The following is a 12254-nucleotide window of genomic DNA, read 5'->3' as shown; positions in this document are numbered from 1 at the left end:
CCCATCCAAATCTGCTCTTCAAGAAAAAGTGAACTGAGGCAGCCCTTCTGGTGAAAGGTTCCTCCCAATGCTGTTGGGTTTTGACACTTGGATGGGAACCTGCAGGTCATGGTGTCCCAATGCATCTCTACCCTTGTCTTTATAGATAGGGGAGATTGTTATTTGGAAATGCTTTTAGAGTAATTTGGCAAATAATTGCAACACTGCCGTTGACCTGAATGAATGAATGGCTGCGAGACTGGCTGAGTTCCTGTAGCATTTCTGTGTTTTGACCACAATCACAGCATCTGCAGACTTTCATTTTTCTCCTGAATTTCATTGCACTTCTTCCTTGCAGTAGGAGATGCACTCATCCACCAAGCAGAAAGTACGCTGTCACTCTGCGGACCTATCCTCCACAGAAGGTAGAAAGCCTTTTGGGTATTAGGAAGCAAGCCATTTGCCTCAGCTTATTCAGAGGATATCTGTTGGCTTGGTGTCTTATTGAAATATCACCCTCTGTAAGAATGGCAAACCTTAATCTGCTGATTCATTTATTACATTCTCATAGCTGCCAGAATTTAACATAACTGGTGCAATCCAATGCAGCCAGCTCTTAGTGACGTGCTGCATTACAAACTGTACTCCTTCACTTGTAGGAAACTGTTGCTACCAAATGAATAGCTAGCCCTGAGCTGAAAACCAAGGTCCTTGGTCAGACTAAATCACTGACAATGCATCCTCGGGTGTGGAATACACAAAAGTGCTGACGAAACACAGCAGTTCATGTAGTATCTATAGGAGGTAAAGAGTAACCAACGTTTTGGGCCTGAGCCCTTCATCAAGGTATGAGCAAAAAAGCAGGCAGTCACCTGAATAAAAAGGTGGGGCAGCGGGTAGAAGAGTGGAGGGAGGAAGAGGCAGGTGGAGGCACAGGCTAGAAGGTAAGAAGACTTAGGAGGGAGGGTAGAAGAGAAAAAAAAACTGGTGTGATTATTGAGGCACCTCCCTGTGTTTTGCTTAAATCTTGATGAAATGCTCGGGCCCAAAACATTGGTTACCCTTCACTTCCTGTAGCTGTTGCATGACCGGCTAAGTTTCTCCAGCACTTTTGTGTATTCCACCACAATCACAGCATCCACAGACTTTCCTGTTTTACTTCATGCATAAAGTGTATTTTTTCTTCAATCCATTTGGACCATGGAGAACGTCAATGGCTTCAGCCCAGTGCTCCTGAGATGAGGTTGCCAGGAAACTCGGTCAGAGTTTACACCACATGAGTATCCACTTTGGGAAAGCCTGCAATAGATTGACATCACCTTTACTTGCTCTGCCTGCTTCACTGGATGGAAGGAATTCAAGATGATGCTTCCTTGAAAGTGGAGTTTGGGTGGCCTCACTAATGCAAGATATAGCACGAAGCTGTGAAATGGAATAAAGATCAGTATTGAACTATACTGAAATAAGGAAGCTGAGAACAGCTTACATCCACTTCCAAAGTAGGTCAGACACACAAGTTGTTGCTTGAGGTTTGAAGACAAGAATGTATTTTGAATATTGGCTCTTCAAGTAACCAGGGAAAAGAATTTATAAAACCTGGGTAAATATGAAAATTATTTTGCAGAGCAGAAAATCACATTAGAGACAATTTTTGTAAGTTGTTCTTCACTTTACATAATTTAGGGTTAATTTATATTGGAATAGAATAATACACATAAAAGTCATCATGATAAGCCAGGACTTAAATCTCCAACAGTTACTGAGGCATCCAGATATGGAGACAATATTGCTGTACTGATTAAGCTCATTTTCAACTGAACAATACCATTTTATCCTTGGAGTTGTGCAAAGAAATAGAAACCATTGGATGAAAGGTAAAGAGAGGGAAAAATATAGATGCTAAATAAAAACAGCTTCTCACTCAATGTCAACAAAATTAAGGAGCTGATTGTAGACTCTAGGCAGGGAAAACCAGAGGTGTACAATCAGAGGTGGAGCAAGTAAGGAATTTTAAATTCCTGGGAGTCATCATCTCCTGAACCCAACGTTCTAATGCCATTGTGAAGAAAGCACGTCAGCCCCTCTACTTCCTCAGAAGTTTGTGGAAGATATCGGGAACCTTGGCAAACTTCTGTAGATGTGCAATGGAAAGTGGGCTGACTGGCTGATATAGGGGCACATTACCCTTGAAAGCCCTGCACAAGGTTGTGGACACAGTCCAGTGCATCTTAGGCAAAACTCCCCCCAAAATCAAGAAAATCTATCTGGAATGTTGCCACCTGAGAGTGGCAGCAATTCTCAAGGATCCACACCTCCCAGGACATGCTCTGTTCTCACTGCTGCCATCGCTAAGAGATACAAGTGCCACAAGACTTGCACCACCAGGTCAGGAACAGCTGCTCCCCCTCCACCATCAGACTCCTCAACAATAAACTCAATCAGGGACTCATTTAAGGACTCTTATTTTGCACATTACTTATTACTGAATCTTTTTCTGTATTTGCCCAGTCAGTTAGTTTACATTTCTCTTTTGTATACATATCTTGAGCACATTTTTTTTTAGCATTCCCAATCAGAAATTCTGCCTCACCCACAGGAAAAAGAATCTGAGGGTTGTATGTGATTTGTATGTACTCTGACAATAAGTTTGAACTTGGAATAAAGAAAAGATCATAAACACTTTATCACGGACCCAAAGTTAAAGTATAAAATCAAACTACAGTAAGATTTGAGAGAGAAAAACGGTTTATAGATACACCAGCAAAAGGAAAAGGAAATGGGCAACTTAAAAAAAAAAGTCAACAAAATTTAGAAATGGTGGAAATGTTGATTAACTCCTCATCCTTTATCACTAAAGAAATTCTTAGTTTACTTAAGAACAAAAATTACTTTTAAAAAAAATGATTAAAGAGGTATGTTATCATGCGGTAAGTTCCCCAATCTGGATTATATGCCATTATCTACACTCTTGAAAAGAAGCAAAATCAGATCCATTACTTTGCATAGGCTAAAGTTTCTTAAGAGTAGTTGGAAAAAGGGCAAATTTTGTATGCAAAAAGAAAGCTAGATAAAGACTTCATAACCAGAGAGGCAATATAATGAAACAATGGCAGAAAATATAAATTAAATAGTCAGTATTTTGTTATCTCAGTCTCATTTAACTAGCTCAGGAGCATTCAGTAAAGAAGCAGCAGAAGTCACGAATAAGAATAATGCAACAGATGTCACGAGGGCTTGAGCACATGGAGTCAGGACATTAAATTTTAAATTTAGACATGCAGCACGGTAACAGGCCATTTCAGCCCACAAGCCCGTGCTGCCCATTTACACCCAATTGACCTACATCCCCCAGTGCGTTGCAAACCAGAGCCCCCAGAGGAAACCGTGTAGATACGGGGAGAACATGCAAACTCCTTGACAGTGCGGGATTTGAACCCCGGTCCAGATTGCTGGCGCAGTAACAGCATTATGCTAACCGTGCCGCCCATGATGGCCAATTTTCTTCCCATTAGTGCAAATTGGAGATGAGGGGTAAGTTAAGCTATGGGTGTATGAATGATCAGTGCTTCTCCTTTTCCAGGAGAATTGACTGCACTTTAACATCCCATGCCCCTGAAAATCTTTGTCCAAGTGTGCAAATTTGTAATGTGGAGGACAGAGATGTAAACCTGGATTCAACCATCTCAGCATTCAACCTGAGAGTAGTGCATTCATCTCTGAGTACTGCGCCCAGGAAGGATTTGATGATCTAGGAGTGGGTGTAGCAAAAATTCACCAGCAAGGTGAACTAAAGACCTATCACATAGACGCGGACTGTTTGTTCTGGAAGGTAAGATGTATCTAATTCAGATGTTAAGAGATTAGAAAATTGAATAAGGCAGATAGAAAAATTATACCCTTGAATGAGTAGTTTAGGAAAAGCTTGCATGAATGCCAAATTAATGCTCAGCTTAATCAGGGTCATGTCAAGAAACGTTTCCTTGCAAAGGTGTGATGGAAATTTGGAATTCCTCTCAAAAAAAACCTGTTGAGTTTGTCAAAACGGAGATTGGTTTTCTTAGCTGCAAGGTGTAGAGAAAGAAGGTTGGTTCAATGGAGCTGAAATGATCTAACCAAATAGCTTGGAGGTCTAAATGGGCCCTTGTTCAAAAGGAAATCAACATCGTTGCTGTCGTCATTGAGCCTTCTCTGCAAGTAAATTTTTTAAAATATGCAATCATCATTATCCATGACATGAAAGTGAAAGAATTGGAAGTATTTATTTGCTACATCAGGCGATTATATGACCACAAGACTCGTATCAGAAACAGTTGCTACCCCTCCACCATCGGACTCCTAAATAACTCTCAATCAGAGACTCATTTAAGGACTCTTATTTTGCACATTATTTATTATTGAGTATTTATTTTCTGCATTGCACAGTTTGTTTGCACCTTTGCTTTGTTTACATTTCTCTCTTTTGTATACGTATCTTTTCTTGAATAGAGTGTTTTTGCCCTGGCCCGCAGGAAAAAAATCAGTTGGTATGTGATATCATGTTTGTACTCTGACAATAAATCTGAACTTTGAACCTTGAGATTGCAACTGCCAAAACTCACTTCATTTAGAATTCTTAGAGCTTGCCACAAAATGGATGGTTTCTTTAAATCCTTCTGACCTGGAATGGAGCCTAAATTCCAAAATTGAAATGACATGTTTCTAAATGGCTGCAATTATTTGCATATTAAATGAAAAACTGCTGCCATGCTCTCACCTGGTGTTTGTTTGTTTTAAATTTTATATAAAAAGAAAGATCTGCGTTAAATGGTGCTCATAGAAAACTTCCATTTTAATTAGACAGCTGCATTTGTATGCCGCAAGTAAAAAGATACAGAGAAAAAAAATCACTGGGAACTAATTAAATCCCTTGCATCTTTAAATGTATTGTCAAAAAAGCTACATGTATTCAGTAGGTGTGAAAATAAACACTCCTGCATGATCTTTGGGTGGAATTCCCTTCCCCGTAGAATGGCTGTCACTATCTATCCCTTCAATGTCAGTATGTGGCTCTGAGCAGTTTATAGGGAACAGATGCTTTTTGTTTTATTCTTTGCTGCCTCACGTTGTTCTGTTGGCAATATTAAAATATTTTCAAAGCTAAATTATAGTGTCTCCTAAGTAAATATGTTGGATAAATAGACTGGGGTATTTTAAAATGTCTGTCATTGACTTTTGGCAGTCTTCAAAAGACTTTGCCACAAGCTTAATTTTTTTTTCCACCACATAATGAAAAAGGCAACTGATTTTTTTCATATGATATTTTGGCCTCCAACCTCTTAGTACAAAGGATCTAGTATTTACAACAAATGTCTTCCTTCAGAAACTACGAATCATCTTTTCAGATTTCCTGTTTTTGACAGCAGCTAAAAAGGTTTATGATAAATGCTGATTTGCTTTAGGCATTTTCTGTGTGCTATAATGTTGCTCAATGGATCTTTTTTGCTGTAATTGGATTTAAGGCAGTTTTAGAAAGGGATGAATTCTAAGGGGGGAGGGGCTAGCAATCTGCCTCAGCTACAAATCTTATTTCTTGAGAAGAAAATGGAGAACTTTCTCACAAGTAACAAGTAGGGCAATATCTCATGTAATTATGGTAAGTATCCAAGCTTAACCTGATGAAATGAATAAATGAATGGGGTTGCAATGAATGACTGCTATTTGCATTAAGCTGCAGTAATTCAAAAATTGTAGAATAACTTCTAATATGTGCTTTCCATGGAAGGCAAGCTATAGCTCTTGACATGGTATATACCACAAAACTTCTAAGCAGAAAAAGGTGCTTCCTGTGAAGAAGGAAGACAAAACTTAAAGAGCAGATCAATGCACATTACTTTCATTTTCCCTCATCAGCTATTTTTCAGTGTAATCGGTGAATGACCCAGTCTATCCAAAATAAGGTTCCTTATGAATAAAACTAATATAAAATGTCAATTAAAATAATGCCTTAATTTGAATCGCATGATTAAATACAAGGATTTAATTAATAAACACACATGCAGCTTTGGTTTTCTAGAGATAAGTAAGGAAACTATTTTTTCTCAATTTTTATTTACATGGATGGTTCAGTTGTGAAGCTAATCTTGGTTTGTCTTTGGAAAGAAGTTCAGTATTGTATATTCACCCAGAGAAAGGAATCCTTGGTCAATCTCGTGGTATGGTGTATGAAAACTATTGTTCATAGGAGCAGGATCATTTACACACCTTTATCTGGAGAAACTGGAAAAGAAGTTAGAGAAATCAGAAATATTTATTTGTGACTGAGAGGTGATACGTTGTCAGGCCAAATATTAGTGTCCTCTGATTCACAAGCTTTCGTTTCAACTTATCTCAGGAGAATGCAAATGATTCCATGATAAAAGATCATTTAATCACAATGGAAATCATTCATAATGTGCAGGATGAAAGCAGTTTTGATAAATCAATTTGTTTGCCTGTTGCGAATTGAGGAAGAGAAGGCCTGATTTTTTTTTAAAGATGTATATTACTTGTCCCTGGCAAGAGTACCTTTCTGTACCCTCTTAAAATCTTCATTGGTTCAATTAAAGACTTTTGTTTAAATATTTGCGTATTTTATAGTAATAAAAAGTAAGTTCTTTGTTTTGTTTTCAATTTTTGCAGCATCAATTTTTGGACCAGCAACGCATGCAAAAGCTTCATGTGTATCAGGCTTCTGTAGCGATGGGAAGCATGTCTGTGACGGACAGGCATCAACCACTCTGCAGAGCCCAGTCCTCTCCAGCAACTGCAAACTTAAAACCTCCTAGTACTGAGAAACCTGTCAAGCACCTTTTCACTACTGGTAAGGAAACTCAGAATTAGCTTCAAGATCTCATAGTTAAACCTGTGTTCATGTGAATTAATGAGAAGGTCGAGTTGTGGGGATGCTCCCGGAAACACTGGCAGGTTGCTATGCATCAACCAATTGAAAACTGAACTGGTTTTCAACAGATTTGGGGTCGGAACTCTGCCGTCATTGGCCCGATTTGGATTTTGGAAATGGTTGATCAGCTAAGTGGCCATGGCTGAGGAAGGGGTCAGGTTTGAAGTTCAGAGCTGGTGGTTATTTAACAGACCAAGGGAGGCTAAGGGATGTTAGAGAATCATGAAGTTCACTGGGCCCATTGAAAAACTGGGGATGTCTCTTGGCCAACTCATTGGATGGGTCACGGTAAGGTGAAAGGCCAAAATCCTTGAATGAAGAGAGGTAAGGCAACCAATAGGAGGATGGGCGTGCACCAGAGGGTTGGTAGGAAATCAATGAACGATAGGGTCAGCCTGGTCAAATCACTGAGGAAAGGTAAAAGATTGGCGATAGTTAGAATCAGGAAGCGAAGAGTATGGAGTTGAGAGATTGTGGGTTCTGAGGATGGAGGGTCCATCCATTAGCTTTGGGTCAGGATGCAGGTAGGACCAGGCCTTTGGGAAGTGAGCTGATGCCAGCTGTGGAATAGGGTGAAAATTAATTCCAAAGAATAATAGGTAATTATAGAATCTAGTGGCTCCCACACTGCAGTTGGCTATGAACACTTTGTCCCATGTATGTCTGATAATGGTTGCGCCCAGAAAGCCATGACTTAATTTCCATCATTCCCCCTTGAAATGCTGGAAAGTAGGAAGAGATAAATGAAATCCTTTCTTGCTTTGAGTAAAGGACTTGATGACTAGTACCTAATAGAATTTCTGGGTGGTGTGAAAAGGCATATAAATGCTCATGACTGAACTGCATCTGCGAATTGGTTGGAACTGCTATAGTGCAATGCAACCTGACTGCTCAGTGATTCTTTCAAGGAATCTCTATTTAGAAATAAATCAATTGAGAGCAAAGCGATTAAAAAGTTGATCATTCAAAATGTAATGGATATATATTAATGCAGTGATATGGATTAAAGTAAATCTGTTAGATTTGAAAGCTGTTTGCATTTTAATTGCAAATGTAACAGATTTAGAATTGAATTTGGGTAAAATTTAGGGGGTCTACTTTTGACTACGTTAGCGTGTTATTCAGGGAATAAGGATTTCCAATGGACAGGCTTCCAGGACCAGGCAGTAAGTCCACAGTCAGTGCATCTGAAGCTCAGATAGGTGGACAGCTGGGGCCTAGGCGAGAGTTCGTGGTCAGTGCATCAGGATCTCCCGTGGGCGAGCGGCTGGGCCAAAAATAAGGGGATTGACTTTTACATGCAATAAATGAAAAATATCAAATATCGGGGGGGGGGGGGGGGGTGTCAACTTTTACATAGTATCGACTATTGCACACTATATACGGTACTGTAACATATGTTATGCCAGGTAGGCTGTGATGCTAAGAGCAGCCAAGAGCAATAGGAAGTGAGTGTTGTGCAGCAGCTGCAAGCCAGCTGAGAGCCAGATTTATTTGTACGTCGTTGTTTGAAAGTTTCAGCCCAACAAAGATCTGTCTCATCAATCTCTTACGATTTTAGTAAAATTGTTTGTCTCACAAAAGGAACTCCATTGCACAATCCTTCACCATAATATCACGTCTATTATTTTAGATGAGAAGCTTCTACACGTTCAAATTTTAACAGTATTTCAATAATTTACATTTATATAATGCCTTAAATCCAGTAAGTTGTACATGTGCCCCAGAGTTACGTACCATATTTGATGGCATACAAGACCCACGGACATACAAGACACCCCTCCACTTCAGCAGGGAATATAAAGAAAAAGAATGTGTACTTACATATAAGCATTTAAGGTTATTGAAAACAAAAGAGCAGGAAAAAAAAACTTAGCCAAAACCTGCAATTAGGACAACAGGAAAAATCCTTCTAATAATGATACTGCTGTAATTTAGCAAGAGCTGAAAACATTTTATAAGTATAAACTGTCACTGCTGTGGGCCGCCGGGAAAGTCTCCACACTGATCCCAGTGCCGGCCCCCAACGTTCGATGGCAGTGACGCTAGCGAGCCACGCAGTAACAATGATCACTGTCTGTGTTACTCCCCATTATCACCCTAATTTCCGCTTTGCATACAAGATCTGGGGGATATTTTTGAGCCATTGTTTTGAGGGGGGAAAAGGTGGATCTTATATGCCATCAAATACACTATTCAAACAACATTGATATGGAGGCAAAGAAAGTGGCATTTGAACATAAAATGTGGTTGAGGAGGTGAACTTTAAGGAAAAAGGCGTTGAGATTTTCATCTTTAAATTCCAGGATTTAGGGTCCAGATATAATTAGTGGAGTAAAATAAGTCTGAAATCTGTAATAAGTGTGAATTGTTAGATTCCATTTTGGAGAATTTTAGGGCTACAGTTGTTTAGAAAAATATAGCAATGAGATTCCTCAGTGACAATTCATTTTAACAAATGGCAGCAGTTTTTGTATTCAAATTCCTCATAAGTAACTTTGTTGGTGCTATTTCTGAAACATGATTTCTTCAGAATGTGATGTAAACATAAGGTAAAATCCGATCAGCTTCTTGAGAATAGAGGCAGCAATTTTTATCATCAAGGACAAGGAACTGACTTGAAACAAATGTGACTTTGCCCATTCAACTAGAACTATATAGACTTCTGGTTGGGCAATTAAAATGACTTGCTTTTTGACCATCTCTATTTTTAGTCAAATGAAATGTTCACCAGACTTTGTATGTGTGAATTGGTGCCACATCCATCATTGCGAATGAGTTAAATTAAATGGGATTATCCTCAGTGCCTCTGAAGCAATTTGAAGGTACAAGCAATTTATCAAACCATCATGTCATGGTATTTGATTCCAAGAAGAGTTTCCAGCTTCTATTTTTACTACTTTCTGATTTTGTCTTTTCCTTACCTTGACCTCTGTCTACTTGTGCATCTACCGATGTTGGTGTCGTTTAGATTTCTACACAAGAAATTTTTGAGAAGACCAATAGAATTCCTACTGTCTCTGTTCAAACAGCATCTGTAAAATTTAGATGATAAATAAAGGCTTGACGAAAGCAGTGCCCTGCACACTAGGCAGATAGGAGGTAGTTTCTTGCATCAGTTTGAAAAGTAGTGCGTCAAAAAGACACACCTTGCAGCTGTGCAACCCCTCTGGTCTTCAGTGCAGAACCCAGTGGATCTGATTCTGTTTGTTTACTTAGTCATTTACTTTGCCAGTAGCATCTTCACATATGAGGAAAGTCATCTGGCAGTGGTAATTAGTCTTGGTGACTTTGAAGAAGGCATCTTCCAGTCTGACTGTGCACTGCATAAAGCTGTATTAAGCAGGTCAGCATTGGCCTTTATACCTTCCTATTAATCGTAGCTGGTGATAGAATAGATCAGAATTTTGAGGAGCAATTTTCTTTCCTTCTCTCCACGGCATTATTAACTGCTTACACCAGGTGGTGAGAACAACAGTCTCCATTTATGATTTGGTTGGGCTATTGCTGTTAATGTTCATCGAATCCCTAATCATGGTATTGGAATTGTGCAAGATATGTTTGTCGGTATAATTATTGAATTATCTGGACATTCAAACATTTCTCAATATTTGATCGATCCTTCAACATGCTACGGTAGTTACAGGAGGTTATTGCTATCTAATGGTCCTCATATCTCTTCAAAGATCTGAGCAGCCCAGACAAGAGTGAACTGCTTGTTTCCCAGTCTTGAATACTTGAACGTGTCCAGCATTAACAATCAGTTGATTATCTGCTTTGACTTTAATACGTGCCCAGTCTTATCTGGGTATCCTGACAAGAATCCCAATTTTCACCCATGGGATCTGCCACTGCTGGATGTTGCTCCCCTTGCACTCGTGGAATCTATAAGGATTCCATAAGGTGAGTTTGCACAGGCTTCCTAGCTCTTGAGCTACAAAGCCCGGCTGCTAAGCATGTGCCATGTTAAACCTTGAGCAACCATAGCATTCCCCTCTGGGAGATATCAGCTACCAGAAGAAAGACAAAACATATGTACTTGTGTTAGGTTTTTTTTTAAAAGTCAATTTTTAGGATGTGACTGTATTTTCAGTGTTTTAAATATAAAATGGTATTTGTAATATATGTGATTTTCTTTTTTTCTAAAGACTTATTCCAAGTGGTGTCAGAGCTCACACATTAGCTTAGAAAACTCAGGGGTGCAAAGAGTCATTGGTTGTAAAAGTGGCTCTAAGAATCTACTTGTGCAGAAACAGCCACTGCTACACTAGACCATGTCAGTGTGCATTGAGTCAGGTTCAAAGATGGGAACAAACCGTTTATCACAGGGGCAAGTGGCTACTGATTTTTGAATAATGCAAGATCTGTCTGAAACTAAGGAGAATAAGCTAAGAAAAAGATGGCAATATCAATGGGATTATATTATTGACCTCAAAATTGTCAGCAGAAATTGGAGGAACAGAGATGGAAGATAGTGGCAAAACTTGTAAAGGTTGTAACAGAAGGTGATTTTACCTTCCATACATTGGCTGAAGCTCCCACGCTGTAAAAGAGCTCGGAGTTATAGTATGTTAAATGTGTTCAGGAAAGTTTCCCAAATCAATATATAGAGGTGTCGTATAGAGAGATTGCAATATTGGACATCTCATGAGGGAACAAGACAGGACCAGTGATGTGCCTCAGAGATCAGTGTTGAGTCCATCATTGGTTTTCATCAGTATCAACGATCTGGTTGATAATGTGAGAAACTGGGTCAGCAAATGACATTAAGATTAGGAGTGTAGTCAACAGTGAGAAAGGCTTTCAAAACTTGCAGTGGGATATGGATCAGCTAGAAGAATAAACTAAAATGGCAGATGAATTTTAATGCAGACAAATGTGAGGTGTTATACTTTGGAAGGACAAACCAAGGTAGGATGTCCACTGTTAACAATAGGGCACTGAGGAGTCCAGAAGGACAGGGGAATCTGGGAATACCTATACATAAAGTGACTTCTAAGGTAGATAGGGTTGTAAATAGAACTTTTGGCACATTGGCCTTCATAAATCAAAGTTTTGTGTAATAGAGTTATGATGATATCTTGAAGTTGTATAAGGTAGAGGCCAAATTTGGAATATTGTCTGCAGTTTTGGTCACCTACCAACAGGAAAGATTGAAAGAATTCAGAGAAAATTTACAAGGATGTTGCTGGGTCTTGAGAAGCTGAGTTATAAGGAAAAGTTGAGTAGCTTAGGACTTTATTCCCTGGAGCATTGGAGAATGGTAGATTTAATAAAAGTATACAAAATTAAGGGGTATAGATAGGGTGAATGCAAGCAGGCTTTTTTGCCACAAGGTTGGATACAACAAGAATGA

At 39.1% G+C, this 12254-nt stretch overlaps 1 protein-coding gene across 10 annotated transcripts in view; it reads left to right on the top strand.

Annotated features, from left to right (window-relative positions):
* hdac5 (histone deacetylase 5) overlaps positions 1-12254 on the top strand; it is a 234513-nt gene that overhangs the window by 177186 nt on the left and 45073 nt on the right. For all 10 annotated transcript variants that reach the window (XM_069904642.1, XM_069904638.1, XM_069904639.1 and 7 more), the window contains one exon: positions 6637-6817. In XM_069904642.1, coding sequence (XP_069760743.1) covers positions 6637-6817 — 181 coding nt within the window. The remainder of the gene's footprint in view (positions 1-6636; positions 6818-12254) is intronic.

Source organism: Narcine bancroftii, chromosome 12, assembly GCF_036971445.1.
Source record: "Narcine bancroftii isolate sNarBan1 chromosome 12, sNarBan1.hap1, whole genome shotgun sequence".
Classification (NCBI taxonomy): domain Eukaryota; kingdom Metazoa; phylum Chordata; class Chondrichthyes; order Torpediniformes; family Narcinidae; genus Narcine; species Narcine bancroftii.
Note: the sequence above shows the minus strand (reverse complement) of the source record. Positions and strands in the feature narration are given on the sequence as shown.